Source organism: Maylandia zebra, linkage group LG18, assembly GCF_041146795.1.
Source record: "Maylandia zebra isolate NMK-2024a linkage group LG18, Mzebra_GT3a, whole genome shotgun sequence".
Taxonomy (NCBI): Eukaryota; Metazoa; Chordata; class Actinopteri; order Cichliformes; family Cichlidae; genus Maylandia; species Maylandia zebra.
Window position 1 is genome coordinate 22,377,874 of NC_135184.1, and position 17,424 is coordinate 22,395,297.

Genomic DNA, 17,424 nt, shown 5'->3' on the forward strand with positions numbered 1-17,424 from the left:
ACTTTAATTATTTGTACACATCATCAATTTTAAAGTAGGGCAGCTGTGGCTCAGGAGGTACAGCAGGTCATGTACTGACTGGAAGGTTGGTGCTTTAATCCCTGGGTGCTCCAGTCTGCAAGATGCTGTTTGAAGTGTGAATGCTACATAAAAAAAGGTCCTGATGTATAAAGAGCTCTGAATGTTTGACTCGAGTAGAAAAGCACTATATAAGAACCAGTCCATTACACAATAAGCATGTCTCGACGCACTCTTGGAGCCAGTTTTGAACTTTTATCATTAGATGTGGTGATGAAGCCATAAAGTGGTCATTTAGTATGTGATTGTTGATAATTGTGTGTGTGTTTCTTTGCAACTAATGTCGTCATATGAATAATCTGATGGCTGGACGATTACCAAAATGAACATATAAAATACCACAGAATATACTTCCTACATGCTATAGAAAGGCTCAGCCACCTCATTTAACCATTTATGAATTAGATTAGCTCAGAAATACTAATTCGACCACCAGAATTTTGAAAAGCATTAATGCTATGCTACGATGATATGATAATAAGGAAAGCTGGTTTAATGCCCAGCCATACTAAAGATAAGGGTTAGATTTGGATATAAAACAATATAGTTTTAGTGTGCATCCTGATAGTCCCTCATTCAAGTTTCATTCCAGTTATTAGGTCAAAAAATAGATGTTTTGATTTTTAAAGGGTATTGTTTTGAGTAATGCGGTGCCTCCAACCACATTACACAGGCGTATCGGCTTCATTCTGCATGCTGTATATGAATTGCTTTCAGGAGCATATAAATAAACAGAGGCAAAGCAGACAAAAGCTCACTGTTTGGAAGGCTTTGAAAAGGTCAATTAATATCTATTCCTAGACAACAACAAGTTGTTTTTTCCCTCCTTCTTGTAATACAGGTGGCTACGCTCCCAGCATCAAAGTCGCACGCCTTTATGTTCTCCTTCCTTCCTTCCTTCCTGGTAATGGAGGGTAGGCACAGAGCCTGGCAAAATCCAAAGATGGGCATAGCATGTAACACAGGGGAAGAACGTAAGAGAGCAGAGCAGTTAGGGTGACGCTGCAGCGAGAATGTGGGATTGAGACTTCAATGAAGCCTTTGACTTGGAAACCAAAGCTGCTCCAGTGGGAGCACACGTCACCCGGCATATTAAAGTCTGGATGGATCTTACAGTGGTATCTGTTCAGAAGGAGCAGAAAACCATTGAGGCCCATGGTTGAACCCTTAGAAGTGCTATTTAAAGAGTACATGCCATCACTGATTTCATAAGCTACCGCTCCTAACAGCGCGTAGATGAATACCTATGGGGCCAAGAATCTCTTGACTCTTGGAAGAGAAAATCTGATCTATTTCCAGCACACAGAGGTAATCAACCAGTCCAGTTATTCTGCTTCCACCATAATGACTTCCTTGTCATAATGATGCAAATATACACATTGCTTGCCATCTTATGAAGGTGCATAGTGTAGCCTTCTGTTAAACACAGAGTGGAGCTGAAAAGACGAGAGGGAAAAAATCGGGAGGGGATCTGCTAAAGAGAGGAATCCATGCATAAAAACGACTGATTAAAATAATTAGGGATGTGGAAATGGTCTGGAACAATAACCAGCAAACACAAGGTGCCCCAGGGAACATTTCCCATCTGTGTGTGAGGAGGAAGACCTCCCTCAAATTCACCACGACAGCGTGATTTTCTAGTTTACAGAGGCCACACAACGGAAACCCAGAAAAACTAAACAGGCCCTTGAAGTTTACATGATTAAATCCCAAACGGGCAATAGCCATCGGAAAATGTGTCAGGATGAATCGACGTATCATTAAATTACATTCTGCCTGCACGCGTGACTGGCTGTGTTAACAGTCAAAACCTTGTGTTTATAATTATAGACATCTGAGAGGTCTATGGACTAGAAACACTGCCTATATGTGCAGATGGGCTTGTTTTAAGTAATGTTGGAGAGTAGCAGATGCAGCAGCAGCAGAACCACTCTATTGTCTAGGAACCAGTCCTGCTAAATAAGTCCATCCGCTTTGCCACCTGGTGCCTTCCATACCATAAATGATTCACAAATACTGGTATAATAGCCTGTATGGATTCATAATGTGTCTGCGAGGGCCCCTTTGAGCATGCTGACATAATGACATTATCATAGTGTTATATTTACTTTGGCGTGGCATCAGTGAAATTTAGACACAATAGAAACAGAACTAAGAGTTTTCTTCCTTTTTTCTTTCTTTTAAAAAATATCCTTGGCAGATATACAAGATGCCTGTGTTACATAGATTTGATCATAAAGATGAGCTCTTTCTTGTCTGAGTCTACTGTTTATATTTTTCTTTCTTTTTCTTTTCTTCTTCTTTTTTTTAATAGTCTTTAAAAAAAAACGGACTCAACATAGACTCGTCGCGCCTGGAGAGCGCTTTAAAGGGCCATCAAAATAAAAGCCACTTTTAATGACAGTTGATGAGGAACAAAGGCTTTGCCAGTCTGCCCGGGTCCCTCATGCTGCCCAGCCAACAATAAGGAGGAGGGGGTGATGAAGAGGGACGCGCACTCACAGCGTTGTTGCCAACCAGCCTGATCTGCACAACCTCGTTTTTTTGTGTGGTTTTTTTTTTTTTTACCCAAACGCTTGAAACAAAATCTGAAGTGATGCTGCAGCTGCTGAGTAAAAGAGAAACACCACAAAGAAACACCCCGGGAAAGACTGAGCGGTGAAATTCCATCCGGGCTGGGATCTACTCTTGCCGCTTTAGTTTCCAAAAGGCTAATCGACAAGTAAAAATGTAACCAGCCTGGGTGGGGTGCACGACTGCAAACATTAACTGTTAAAATAAATATACATATGTATAAATGGATGGTGCGGGTTACCTCGGTAGGAAGTGCTCCGTCTTCCTTACTGTCTGGTAGATTCATGTGGGTGGATTTGCAGCTGGAAGCTTCCTTAGAAACAGCAAGGATAAATGTAATCCAGTGGCAGCTCCACTCAGATGAAGGTCTTCCTTTGTGGAGGGTGCATGCACACATCGCCGGCGTTTCCCCCCCCCACACACCGTCCTGGCTGTCCACCGACCTCTCGGAGCGCAGCGGGTCACGGCTGCTCCTCAGCCCTTTTGTCGGGAGAGCATTGCTGATCGGGCGGCCTCAGATACTGCTGGTTGATGTCATTGATACTCCCTGCCTTCTTCCTTAATGCCCTCCTCCTTCCCTCTCCTCGCCTACCCCTCCCAGCTCTCTCTCTCTCTCTCTTTCATGCACACACCGGAGCACTCCCCCCACCCCTCCCTCTTACACATGACGTGATGCAGGCAAGATCTCCAATAGCAACCGTATCCCCCATCACCTCTATTACCCCCATTACTTCCCCACTTCAACCCCCACCTCCTCCAGCTCTCTCTGGTATCGCTGACTGGTGCAAAAGAGGCAGCAGCTGTGGCAGGTTGGTCTTGTGTATTAGTGACTGATTTATTTATTTATTTATTTGCCCCCACTTTGCTCCCCAAGGAGCTAAAATGAAGAGAAGCACCCTAGACCTCTTAGATTCCCATAACATAGCATCTAATTATAGCTGCTGGCAGGAATAAAGAGTGAGAGGCTCATAACGGCTCCCACTGAGCAGAACTCCCACACTAAATTACAGCTGGACTCTAAAATATTGTAGGGAAATACAAGTCCTGCTGAGATGTTATGGAAATGCATTAATAATTCCACAGGAGGTAAATAACGCAGTAGCATCTGAGGACAACAGATGGAAGGAGTTTAAAAGTATTATTTATTGTTCTGGAGACAGACTCAGTAGCAAGTTTATAGGTTCACTTGCCTAAAATGAACAACTATTAAAGCCAACAACAGTGCAACAAATCCACGTTCATCAAGGTTATGGTCAGCTTTCATTTAAGCTGCTGATTTAGTTTTACCTTTACTTTAGGGTTACATCACTGGCTGAGCATCAGTATCAACCAATATTAATGAGAAGGAGTGTTCTGGTAGCAGCGGCTGATGTTTATCTCTTGATGCATACGTATACATCATATATACCAGTACTGATATTCTTGGCTATTTTAGGCTGGAGTTAGCAGTAATCTATTATAAATGAGCTGTTCCTTATAATTTATTCAGTCCTGTTATATTAACAAAGGTGGATTCATTGATCATTTATATCAGTGGGGTCAAATGTGTGCACTTTTATCATTGGTTTTCTTAATCTACAGTACATATATATCAAAAATGGTTTTCAGGGGATTTAATCAATATCACAGTAGCAAAGGGTCGGTAAAAATATATGGAAGTGACTGCCGAACAGGTTAATGTAAGAAATGAATCAAATGAAATATAATTATCAGGATAAATGCCTGCAGTTAAACAATGTGTGTGTGTGTAATGTAACCAATTTTGTTGTATTAGCTTATCTTCGTTTCTGGCGTTGCCCACAAATTTGATTTAAAATATCAATAAAAAAAAATAAAAAAAAGAAAAACAGGGCAACAAAGCACTATTCTTTAACCTGAAGCAAATTGAAATAGTTCAACATAGGACTTTGTTATATCTAGTTTAATGATCTGGTGCTATTTGGGTCACGCAGCATGACAAAAGCAACAGCCACAAGGGCAGATCGTGAGGTGTTGGAGTGTGGTGCTGGACGTTGGCATGGCACCTGAGGATGTCACGAAGGAGGTTTTATATTAATCTTTCTGCTGACCCCCATAGAAAACCCTGCAAAAAGACTCAGCGCCTCCCATCTACCAAGATTTCTTTTCCTCTTTACCTAAAAATGCACATTTAGTGCTTACATTTTCTTTCTTTTTTTTCAAATAAATGCCATCCTCAACAGCTCATTCTGTTTCTCTATCGGTACAAAGACTTCTTTGTCAGAGTCAGACTCTCTGCTGAAAGAGACACAAAGAAAAAGAAAATCAACCCACCACCACCATTTCTGCCTGAGAGCTACATTTCTGAGCATTTCACATGATCTTAAAGGAACAAAAGACTTCTTGTCTGATTGATTTTCTTTGTTGCTAGTGACATCTAGTGGGAAGTTACTATTATATGATGTTACATTTACTTGAGGATGGAAATATGAACAAAGAAAATTCATGACTCCAGGTTTAGGTATGTCAGTATTTCTATGCCAAGTCTCTTCAGTTTGCAGAAGATAAGTTCCTAAAAGGAAGCCGAGCTTTGGGATTTCCTTTTTTTTTTGCCTTCAAGTACCAAAAATACACTTTCCTCTTCTATTTATCCCAATATTACCACTTGTAAATATCTTATATGAAGAAGGGCTACTTCCACAGTTATTATCTAACACAATAAGTTAATGACCATTTTTCCCTTTAACAGAGGGGTCAGGTCAGCCATGGGAGACCATGTGGATTACGTCAGTGTTCACAGTTTCTTATTTCATGACTGTTATGCAGGGTAGACGCTACATTTACCACCTGGTGTTTCTCGACTAGCTGCCACCACACTGCCCGACTTAATGTAGTTAGGTTAAGCTTTTATCGATGGATAGCTAATATTGTGTCTGTTACTATAAGAATAATGCCGTCTCTGTTGTCCGTGCGCCGTCTCTGCCAGTCACCCTGTGACCTGCCTGTCTGACTGTATAGCATTACAGTATTCCCATTTTCAGAGTGGAAGCTAGGCCAAAAGATCCCTAAAATTAGCAGAGTAAGTGGCCTGTCTCTAGCACTACCCTGCAGCAGTGACGTTAATTGCACTCTATTTATATTTTAAGAGTGCAGGACTCTGAAAGATCAAGTTTCTGTTATGCTTTATTTCAGGGTGCTGGAGTTTATGTGAGCTGTGGAAAGCCTGCGTAATGAGAGCTCGCAGATTTTGTTTTTGATACGTGTGCACTCCAAGATAATGTCACTTCCAGTGTCCAAATTAGATCATTTCATGGACCTGGCTGTCACAATGGCATGGTAAGGCTGTTATGTCCTGCTGCTATCACAATGCAAACGCTGCTGCCATGTGAGCAACAGCGCTCAGACTGAATAATTAAAATCAAGACATCGAAAACTGGGATTCATTTCCAGCTTTCCAGCCTAAGTCAAGAACAACTCTCATTCACATTTTTGCACACAGACAAGAGCCACAGGAACGCTGAGCCGACATACAGGGATTCTGTTGTGATACTGAATTTTATTCAGGCATCTCCAACACACTTTTAATCTTGAGTTATCGCAAATCTGCTGGGAAAGACAAAGGCAGCGACAGTTTAGAGCCTGAATATAAGGTGTTTAGGATCTTCCAGAGCCTCTTCAGTGTGTATTTCAACTTTTTAGTGGTGCTTAACACAGACTGACAAATAAAATATTGCTGAAAACACAAGAAAAACAACTAAATATAAGACTGAGATGCAGGAATGGCCAAAGAGCCATCTGTTCCTTTTTGTTTTCTGTGAACTGCATCTGATGTTAAAGGGAAAATTCACTGCAAGGCAAAAACCAACACATGATCCTCGACAGTTGATTTGTGCCTTTTTTTATAGCGACGAGAGCGCGCTCAAAGGTCCGTTGTTGTCCCCGCAAACGTCATGAGGCTGCTTCTTTTGCATTAACTTGGATGTCTTTCTTGTGGATTTCATAATCCTGGGAGGAGGCACGCAGGTACGCGTCAGGCTCTGTTAGAAACTGTTCATTCAGAAATAAGTAGAAATTAACAAAACATTCTTAGATTTAAATATTCAGAAGATACCAAATTATTGTTAAAGAAGCAGCCCCAATCATTTAAGTCATCATATTAGGATGAACATGTACAACAGAGGGGAAAAAACCCCAAAAAAACAAAAACAACATGTAAATCGTGTTCATGCAGCGACTTTTAGCTTCACAATTTTTGGAATAATATTAACAACTGCATAGGTTATCTTGTTTGGAGACTGGGGAGTGTTAAATAATGGCACCTGTCTCTTTTTTTTTTTTTTTTACTAAGTCAGACGGTGCAGCAGGCTGACAAAATACTGTCACAGTCCAGTCAATGTTCTCCTCAAGCTCAGAGGTTCATGTCTGTAACTTCATATTATTACTTTTGCTTGTAATCAGGAAGAAAACATTCATTGCTTTTGCCATTTTGCCACTGGTTTACAGTTTGTAACGGAACATTTGGCACAGTACTTTCAACACGTTCCCAGCGTCAGAGAAACATAACAGATGGTACACCGAATGCGAACAAGTAGAACCAGGCACAAAGAAAAGAAAAAAAAATGCCAGTGACTTGTTGAGTTTGTTCAAATATTTCCTTTCTGAATGAATCTGCTAAACAACAAGTGAGCTACCACAGTCACACTTCATTTTCATGCATGTTATCTGGCTACTTTGATCAGATGCTTTGTGTCAGTAAAAACGAGCCCATTTCTCATACACTTCAGCCACTAGCAAACCCACACAAACCCCCATCAGCTTGTACCGCTCCCTTTTTGCTTGTTTGTTTTAGAAGGAGACACTGAGAGGAGACGCAATAGAGTCTATATGATGTTAACGTTTCACCTGGCATTAAGTAGCAGTGGAAACCAACAATCACCTTAAAAGTCTGTGTTAGAATAAAGCAACAACTGACCAGACCTCTGGCAGACACTTAAGCCCAGAGGTTGGATGTTTATTGCTATTGGTTTGGTCTGATAAAAACGTTGGTTACAGTCAGCAGTGGAGCAGAAGTCAAGAGGAGACTTGTGTCGAGCAAAAAAACCCCCAAAAGAATAGTTTGTGTCAGGTCACAGTAAAGAATAGGCGAGAACGGGAAGAGTAGTTGCTGGGATGCCTCTTCATTAGAAGGGGGCGGTTGATGCAGAAGTGGAAGTCAGTGCAGCTCAATGAAAGCCTCCATCTCTTCAGAGATGAGTCCCCTGTAGGGCAGTCTGTGCTTTTCGATTGCACGTGCTGCCAGGCACTGAAGGGTGACGTAGTTTAGCGGGTAGAGGGCCGGGTGCCCGCTGCTGTGCTCATCCAACAGCTCGTAGGCCGTCTTCCTCTGTGCATTTGTGGCATCGAAGTGAGCTCCAGCCTTCATGAGGAGCGCTATAATCTCCGGACAACCGTTGTTAGCAGCAATGTGCAGCGGTGTGTTGTTCTCACAGTCCCGCGAATCAACGTCCGCGCCGCACTCTAGGAGCAGTGCAGCCACCGCCTGGGAGGGGAAGCGGCCTACCGGGTAGCGGCCGACAGATGTCGTTTCCTTGTCTACGGCCATGTGCAGGGGGGTGAAGCCGCTCCGCCCTCGGGGGTTCAGCTTTAGAAGTCGGTACACCGTGTGCTTCTTCTGGTGCTCCTGCTCCGGGCTGCACTCGAGCTTCTCCAGTAGAAAGATGAGGTGGAGGATGATGGAGAGGGCTTTGGTGAACTGAGGAGCTTCTGGGGGATTATCCCTCTGTGCCACAGCTCTCTCTACCTCCCTCACGCTTTTGCCCAACACAGTCATGAGATCATGGAAGGTGATGCGTGTTGACAGCGAGCCTTTTGCCCGGTCTTGAAGAACAAACGAGAAGAGCTCTGCAAAAGACAGGAAACTTGAGGCTGTCATGGGACTGAGAGGGTCCAGGTTGCTTTGCTGCATGTCTAAAGCGTACTTCCACAGACTTATGCAGCGCTCAAAGTTGCCCGAGTCAGCGTACACAGCTCCCCTATAGCGGATGTAATAAGACGTGTCTGGATGGGACGGGCCCAGGATGCGCTCGCGAATCAACAGGGCCTGCATCCTCATTTCGTCCGGGTCGGTGATCAAAGCCTCGAGTTCCTCTGCAGTGCACACCTCCTGTGCGCAGCCATAGGCGGGGATCGGGGGACCGGGTGGGGGCTTGGCAAGAGAACCGGTCTTTTCCCCTGGCTGCCTCAGCTCCATCGCCCTCCTCCAGTACCTCATGGCGCCCAACAGATCACGCTTTTTGTCCACAAAAGTAGCCCCTAGGAGTTCAAGTGCATCAATGCGCTCCTCTCTGGAGGTACGAGGCTGGTGGGCGAGGTACTCCACTATGTTGGTGTGACCCGTCACGCTTGCGGCCAGGAGCGGGGTCATCCCGTATCCGTCTCTCTCCATGCGGGCACTGCACTTCAGCAGCATCTTCATGATGTCCAGACTACCTGACTCGGCACAGTCGTGTAGGGCAGTGTTTCCTTTCACACTCTTGCGGTTAACATCCGCACCGCGATCCAGGAGGAACTTGGCTATCTCCTTGTGGCCCTTATAGCAGGAGATCATGAGGCAGGTGTGGCCGTGGCGGTTGGCGACCTCCATGTCGGCTCTGTGCTCCACCAGGTAGCGGACGATCTCCAGGTGACCGTCGAAGCAGGCAGCTCGGAGCGGCGTTGAGTTAGTTAGTGTTGCATTGTTTACTGAGGCACCGTGTTTCAGTAGCGTCTTCACCACAAGGAGGTGACCGGCTGCCGAAGCCGCCCAGAGCGGCGGAGCCCCCTCGATGGTCTCGCCGTCAAAGTTCACCGAACCCCCGAGTTCAACATTCGCTTTACAATGTTCAAGGAGGTAGTCCACCACCTCTAAATGTCCGTATCGAGAGGCTATCAGCAAAGGGGTTCCCCCCTGTGTTTTCTCCTCAGCCAAAGCCTCCAGCTCCTCTGGACTTTTGTTGCTCAGCAACTTCTGGATAAGTTTCAGCTTACCATCTCTGGCCGCGTTGAAAACCGCCGTCGATATATCCATGTTACAGGCTCTGTGCTGCCTCGCTGGGCTCCAACTCCATAACCACCCGCGGTTGGGGAAAAACGGCGCCGACTGGTTTTAAATAGCAGAGCGCTGAGATCTTAGTTTGGACTCGGTTTCTAGCTCACATCTTTCTGCCATTTTGAGGGTGCTGTCAAGATGGCGTCTATGTTGTTTGACAGGTCTATGTTTACGATGACGGTGAGGCATTGTGGGTGATGTAGTGTTGGGGGAATTTCCAGTTCTCAAGAGCAGGAGGCGTTTCCTGGAAGATAAACTACATTTCCCGTGATGTGTGTCAGTTAAAGAGCTGCCAGCTGATGGGTTCGTTTGTTGTGGCGATCGCACCAACAAAGCGCAGTGTTTCCAGCTGATTCCGCGCTTACAAAGCAAGTATACCCGAAAAGAGTTGTAATGAAAACGGTAGCGGCTACTTATAATAAAAGTCGGTGTAATCCACCCGCTGGTAGAACATATGCTGTGTTTGATATATAGTTTAGTCTCACAAAACTGTACACCGTTATTATACAGTACTGTGCAGAAGCCTCGAGCCGCCCTTCATTTCTTTATATTTTGCGAGGAAAAAGTATATATACAAAAACAAACAAAACTTCGAACAGAATCAATATTTGTTTTGCTTTTCAACTCAGCCTTAATTGAGCTTTCTTTCAATTTCTTTAAGTAGTATTCAGGAATAGGACAATCAAAGCTCTTATCCGGATGTTTTGGTTCGTTGTCACGCTAAAAAATAAAATTGGCACCAATCAGTTTCTTTCCATGTGGTATTACATGGTGGATGAAAATCGTTCTCCATGTTTTATTGATGTCTTCTTCATACATATTAATGATGATTTGAACAAAAAAAAATAAAGAAGGGAAATTTGGATGCAAATATGCATTCATCACTCCATCAGACCTGTTGCCACTGATTTTCAGTCCAGGTGCGATCTGGCGTACGTCAGCCTTCCCCCTGTTTCCCTTCCTTAAGAATGGCTTCTTGACAGCCAACCACTGAGTCCTCGTGATGATGTGTCATTGAACAGCAGGTGGATGAACCAAAGGATCAGACGCATCTCTCAGGTTCTGTGTCAGGTCATTGCTGGATTTTCTTTCTGCTTCTTAAGAATATGACTTTCATTTGCTGTAAATAGTTCTTTCGTCCTCCACTTGGTCTGGTTTCCTCAAACATTTTAAGGACACCCTGCACATCCTGCCCAGATGTCACATTTGTGCCTGAAAGTTCCCTGGGGCTCACCTTGTTACCTCTGTGAGATCTTCTTATGCATTTTTCATAGAGTCAGTCAAAGTAGTTGTTGTTTTTGTGACAGTCTGAGAGCAACAAAGCACCAAAAGAGACCATTTAAAATTTGTTCTCTAGTTCATCCCTTAAGATATGTATCTTAGGTCAGTTTTGAGAAAAAACGATGAAAAATAAATAAATAACAATAAAAATAAACAAAACAGATAAACAAAAAACTCCTGTTGCAGGCAGCTGAAATGTTGGATTCTCCTCCTTTAGACAGCTGCGTCGTGCCAAACTGTGACTGTCTGCATGCACATTTTGAATGTGCATGAATCCTACCAGCTCTTAATTCAAATCAGGAGTTTCAGTCAGTCTGAATTAAATAGCATAATATTCTAAATCTAATGATTATCACCGAATAATCAAATGACAGAATCCTATCTCACAGGCAGCGAGGCCTCCTGCACTGTGAGCAAACAGTCACCATCATCCCCTACTTGCCATATGACTACATATTACTTTGGAAGATTATTACTTAGGTTAATGTTATGGGGATAACACAGTTTTAAATTTGACAGCAGGGATGAGATTCATTTTTAGTTAAAAAAAAAAAATCCAAATGAAAACAGTAAGGAGCTGGAAACCTACACCACTGATCCCAACAGTTGTTAGGTCACATCACTCTGTCCTCCTACTCAACGCCAGGGGCCAGAATATTGACTTAAATGTTCAGTGCCAAAATCTGTAGCCTACGTGCTTCATATGACTTTATCTTATTTGTAAAGTGGAAACTGGAAACATATAACATATGTATAAATACACTGTGGCATGGAGAGTTGCTATAGCTGATGGTTAAAACATTAAATGAATTCAGAGGATAAATGCTGCTACACGGCAGTCATTTTCAGTCCTTGCATACAGTAAAACATGAAGAGGAAACACAGTCTGAATGCAAATAAAAGCTTCCACTGTGCTTCTCTTTTAAAGCCTCTTAAAAATATCATTTCCAGTCTGTCTCATGAAATCATAAAAGTAAAATTTGGGGGGGGGGGGGAGACATTATTTGGTCAAATTAATTAAAGCTTTTATGCTTACATAAGTGTTTGTTTGTTTTTTAAGTCGTCAGAGCTGAATATTTTTTTTAAAAACCATCTGACTGTGCTGCAAACAGTCTGTTAATGAATAAGGAGATTTTTGATGGACCCTGGTTGCCGTGTGGAAATGTCTTTATGCATGTGTGAGAAGATTTTCCAGCGAGACCCGCAAACCTCAAACCAACAACTGCACTCACAGAAACAATCAGGACTTTTAATTTCTGCTTTTGATTACCTCAAGTTAAAAACAAAAAAACTCTTCATCTTCATTTGATTGTGTAGGCTGTTGTTGAGCTCTGGATTTTTTTTTCCAGTTAGGAGGTTATTAGATGGTTCAAGTTTCATAATTTCCCTTCTTGAGTATTACCACTACGGCAGCTAACACACTTAATTTTCTTTCAGTTTTATCGCTCTGCTCTTGAGTTTGTAGGAAATGCATCTCCTTTTAGCTTACAGATGAATGTTTCCCACAGGCTTATATCAGTGAAGAAATAGGGGTCATCACTCTTGTGCACAAACTTGAGCGTCGTCTCCCAAGTTTTTACATTTTTAATGAAATCCTGGATTATTTTCTGCTCTGGGTCACCAAACTGTCTGCCTGATATATCGGGGGGCAGGTGGTGATTGAAACAAAGGCTGTCTCAGCACTTATTTTATAAAAATGAAGTGACGTTTTGATGATTTAGCTCACTTGCATGTCATTCTGCTGTTGCACCAGCAGAGGAGGCAAAAGTCCACGTTTAATATTTTTTCTTTTTCTTTTTTAGTAGTGGGACTTCTGCCATGTATGTCTGCCAAATGTACAAGTGTGGATTGCAGTGTGTCTTCTACATTTTTTTTTATTATCCTATAGTAGCACAAATACATTTCCACTTGTCAACCCAAATGTTGAACTCATAAATCGAGACCTAACCTCCCTGTGCAGACGGATTATTTCCAGAGAAAGACAGTGTGTGCCAGTAACTGTGATTAACACCAGCCTTCTTAATAACTATTTGAAACTCACTGGAGGACTGAATAGGAAACATGCTTTTAAAATTAAACAGGGATTTTGAATGCACACAGAAACAATATTGGGGTTGGGGGGGTATTTGGAATCAAAAGGCTCACAAATGACACCCAGCTTGTGCCTGGGTGTCATTTGAGAGGGTTGTTTGCAATAATTTAAAACTCGAGTGAGAAAATGAGAGGTTTATTATCATTTCTGGGGATTTCATGTGATCCTGGGGATTACTTCAAAGACAAAAACCACAGACAAAAAGTGCAAGGCGAGACAAAAGCCCTAGCATGGTTTTTATTCGTGAGTTCAAAAGCATATCACAAAACAACACTCATATCAACATTACATTTACTAGCAATTAAAATCGAATATCTTCCCTATATATAAATTCTCTCAAGCACACAGAGCCATTATTAATTTCCACAGTGACGTGCAAATGCTTACAGATAATATCACCGCATTCATTACGAAACAATAAGCAGCTCCAACTTAAACAAGATTGCATACCAACTGATATGACACTGAGCCACAATACAACGCTCATCGGTGAGAGTAAAACTGTTTGTAACTCAATACTCAAAGAGAAATACGCACAAACGAGGATCACAGCCCCACTGTTCACATAGTCACTTCACTGATAAGCCTATAGGTTATTGTGGGCTGCCCCTAATTTTGAATTTGAAGAATTGGCAAAGCGAGACTTTAACAGAGACCTTCATTTTTTTCTGTGCGCATATATAACCCAGTGTGGAAGAAACATCTTCCTTGTCATCTGTGTGCTTGCTCCTGTCCAGTATTTGTCAGAAGGGCGAGGTGGGATAAAAAGACTGGGGGCCCTCAAGGTGTGGACCAGCTCGTGTCCGCCAGTCTTGACAGGGGCTCCCTAGAGGCCTGCGAGCAGCTCACTGAGCAGCACTTCTCTTTCTCCAAGAAGCACATCTCTCTTCAGGCTGGTTCCTTTGTTCACTACCTTTACTTTCAAGGCCAGAGTCTTTACCTGTGCCTGAGGCAGAGCATCGAAAAAAAAGTCTTCATTGAACACCGGATTCCTGCTGTTCTTAATGATGGTGCTCCTTTGTTTCTGCTTCTTACCAGGATTCAGGTAGAGTGCTACGCAGCAGTTGATGCTTTTAAGGTCTGTCTGCCTGTCGTAAAGGGCCTCAGCTGCGAGCACGCGCACCCTCAGCCGGGCTGCCTCCCTGTCATAGTGAGTGCTCAGCCTCAGTTTCCCCCCCTTGTTGAGGTTTATAGTGTGCTCGCGCTGACAGAGGTCCGATGCCGCTGCTCCCCTCAAGCCACCGCTTTTACATCCACGGAAGGCGGGAGAGGGAGGGCAGCGCATTCGGCGGCGCTGCATGTTGGGGCTGTTGTCTGCTGAGCTGCATTCATCAGTGGAGAGGGAACTGTGGCGTGCCAGGGAGCGTTTGGCACGAGACACCTTGGGGGAGAGAGGAAAAGCAACTGTAAACATACAGAAATAAGCCACTAGCTGAATCAAACTAGGAGGAAAAAACTGTTACACACTCACTGATGATTTTGAATTATACATCGTGGCCATACATGAGCATATAGAGCACAAGTCCTCACCTTGGCTTGTGTCTCCTGTGTAATAGAGCGCAGGAGAGAGGCAGATCGGGAAAGGAGAGGTGAGTTAAAGGGAGATGACTCGGCTGAGGAGCAGGTGTCACTCTCACCACCGCTGAAATAGCGGTAGGGGTTGGGGTCAGCCGGGGCCAGTAGGGTTCCCCCTTGGGAGCGCCTCTGGGAGTTTGGGGAGGTGAGAGGGCTGCTGGGGTCGCTGTGGAAAAGGCTCTCCTTGCGTCGGGTATGAGGAGACTCCATCAGGGTGGAAAAGCCATAGGAGGTCTGAGCCTTTGGGACATATGGCAGAGACATTGCAGTCTGTGACTGTGGGTCAGCATTAGTGTTTACATCAATACCGACCCTGTCCATAGATCCAGCACCAGGCTCATCAGCGCTCTCTATCTGGATGATGTGCCGGTTGGCTGATTTCTGGAGATTGCGGGAAAAGAGGCGAGGGCTGCAGGGGTTCTTGCCGCTCCTAGCTCTGGGGCTCTGGCTGCAGATGGCATGGTCAGAGGCTGAGGGTCTGATTTTGGAGCAGTGCTGAGTTTCTGGGGTGACAGATTCTTCTGGGGGGCAGCAGATAAGTTTGGGTGGGATGAAGAAATCGGGAATCTTCTCTGGAGTGAGTACATTGGCATACACAGAAACAGGAATGGCCTCTATTGTCTGCAGAGGCTGGGATTGAGTCCCACTGCGGAGCTTCTCCAGTAGCCACATGCCTACTCAGACGCCCCAGCTAACAGTTTTTCTATTAAGAGAAGAGTGATGCACAGAAAAGGCAGATAGAATCAAAAGAAACGCATCCATTGATCGGAGTTCAAACGTGGGTTCCCAGAAGACATTAACCCTAGATCAAATTTGTTTTGCCCTTTACACCTCAGTAGAAAAATACGCTTCAGATTCAGCGGGTGAGTGAAATGATGACTAAACCTTTAAACCAGAAGTAGCATTAAAACAAAACAATTAAAAAAAAACCGCTTATCTAACCAGCTACAAAGAAGACTTTAATGAATGTGGAATTAGTGAGAACACGAGCTAAAATTAAATTTCATCTAGATAATTTAAACGAACAATGCGAAAAAAAACGTTTTGTTTAAGTTTAACTATTTTTTCATCACTCCGCAGTCATTTAAATCACCGAAAACGCAAATATTCAAAGTAATATTAAAAATGCATGCGCAAAGACGAGTCTAAATAACTTTTCTCCACCAGATAAAGCCAAGTTAAGTCCCGCTGCGCTGCACAGCTGCAGCCGAGTAAACCCACCTGTTGGCTGTATGACTCTTTCGCTTCAAAAATTCTGATCGCTGGCGCGCGGACTCGCTCAACCTTTCCAGACACTCTGTGCGTAAAAGGTATTTTCCCGACAGTTGGAGCCCAAGTGTGATCCACTACCCTCGCCAGTGGGAAAGGGCTGTTAGACCAGTCGCTCTCGTTTTATATGATGGGGTCTCTGACTTCTGAGCCAATGAGATGATCGTGAAGCCTTCCCATGATATTTACCATGAAACTGTTCCCAGCGCAGGCATGGAAGGGGAGGGTGGCGGTGGGGGTACTCATTTTGAAAGCTGTTGCTTCATCACCCACAAAGTGTTGCAAATTATGTGGGTTTTATATCTCACTGCTTCGTTGGATTTTAGAGAGAACACTGTGATTGCATTTGGCACTCACGTGAGAGCTAGTCTCTAATGGACTGTGAGATAGTGCACCGTGTATTACATGGGTCTAATGCATGCAAACAGGGGACCTTAATTGGACTTCCTGATGGCAAACTGAGCGTTATATGGTCTGACAATATGCTGCATTTATACCAACCATCTGAAACTCATTTCCCAGTGATGATGCAGGGGAAAGCTCGCGCAGAGAAACTGAAGTAATATATATTTTAAAAAGAGAGAAAGAAAACATAATGAAAAACAATTTTAATGACCATCAGAAAGCAAGTTAAACTGAGGCAAATGACCACTTAGCTCCTCCTTTCTATGCATCACATTCAACTAATGAAAAAGACCTCACAGTATTACATTTTGAAGCTTAGGCATTGAATATTTCTCTAAAATCCCACTGTTTAACCATGGACTGAGTCTGATATACTGCCAGAGAACAAGAGCTCGGATCCAATGACTCTCTGCTCTCTGTACCAAAAACTCTGACATAGACATGTTGAAAATATTGGCTGACAAAACCCCCAAAAAGAAAATAACAAAACAAACAAGCTTTATTAATAATAATAATAATAATAATAATAATAATAATAAACGTACAGGTACAAATATTCACTGCTTTACTTTCTAACCTGCCAAGATGTTTGGCCTCTCTTCATCTCCTCTAATAGCAGCATCTTCACTTTGTTGGACTTAAGTTGTAGAAATTTTCAAACCAATTAACCAATCACCAAATCAGGAACGAATCAGGAATCAAGGACGATCATCAAATTACTTTAGTATGTTTGAGTTAAGTAAAATTTTATTTCGATTTTATTTCTTATTTCTGTAGCACTTTTAAAGACAAATATCACAAAGTGCTTCATAACAAAATACCAGACCTTTAAAAAAAAACACTGTAAAAACAGTATTGCTAGTAGTACTTTTCAACATTCATCCCCCCAGTTTTTTTGACTGTGTCAGTTCACGATTTTCTCTATTTTTTCTCACTGTTTTGGATTTTATTTATATTTTCAAATTGCCACAGTTTATAAAGCTTTCAAATAACTCACAGTCTCTTCTTTTCTTAATGTAGTTGATTTAAATTTTCATTATTGAATGGCAAAAATATCTCCTCTGCTATGTGTGAGCTGGGGTATGAATGCAAATGAATGGACTAT

At 43.1% G+C, this 17,424-nt stretch overlaps 3 protein-coding genes across 8 annotated transcripts in view; all 3 read right to left on the reverse strand.

Moving 5' to 3' along the window:
- The window catches only part of ptprsb (protein tyrosine phosphatase receptor type Sb), a 71,539-nt gene extending 68,306 nt beyond the window's left edge, over nt 1-3,233 (reverse strand). For 2 of the 6 annotated variants that reach the window (XM_076876407.1, XM_076876408.1), the window contains exon 1: nt 2,894-3,233. The gene's annotated coding sequence lies outside the window, so the exon portion shown is untranslated. The remainder of the gene's footprint in view (nt 1-2,893) is intronic. The other 4 variants (XM_023154614.3, XM_076876410.1, XM_076876411.1 and 1 more) reach the window with 3 other exon arrangements.
- A 2,905-nt stretch (nt 3,234-6,138) lies between these two features.
- fem1a (fem-1 homolog a) lies at nt 6,139-9,872 on the reverse strand. Its single transcript, XM_004542464.2, has one exon. The coding sequence runs from the start codon at nt 9,674-9,676 to the stop codon at nt 7,823-7,825; it is 1,854 nt and encodes a 617-aa protein (XP_004542521.1). The 5' UTR covers nt 9,677-9,872; the 3' UTR covers nt 6,139-7,822.
- Nucleotides 9,873-13,299: 3,427 nt separating this feature from the next.
- Nucleotides 13,300-16,213, reverse strand: LOC101475301 (C2 calcium-dependent domain-containing protein 4C). The gene is made up of 3 exons (XM_004542463.3): nt 15,867-16,213; nt 14,601-15,348; nt 13,300-14,451 (listed from the first exon to the last, which is right to left on the reverse strand). Exons 2-3 carry the CDS (start codon nt 15,315-15,317, stop codon nt 13,897-13,899), a joined length of 1,272 nt encoding a protein of 423 aa, XP_004542520.2. The 5' UTR covers nt 15,318-15,348; nt 15,867-16,213; the 3' UTR covers nt 13,300-13,896.
- Between the last annotated feature and the right edge of the window lie 1,211 nt (nt 16,214-17,424).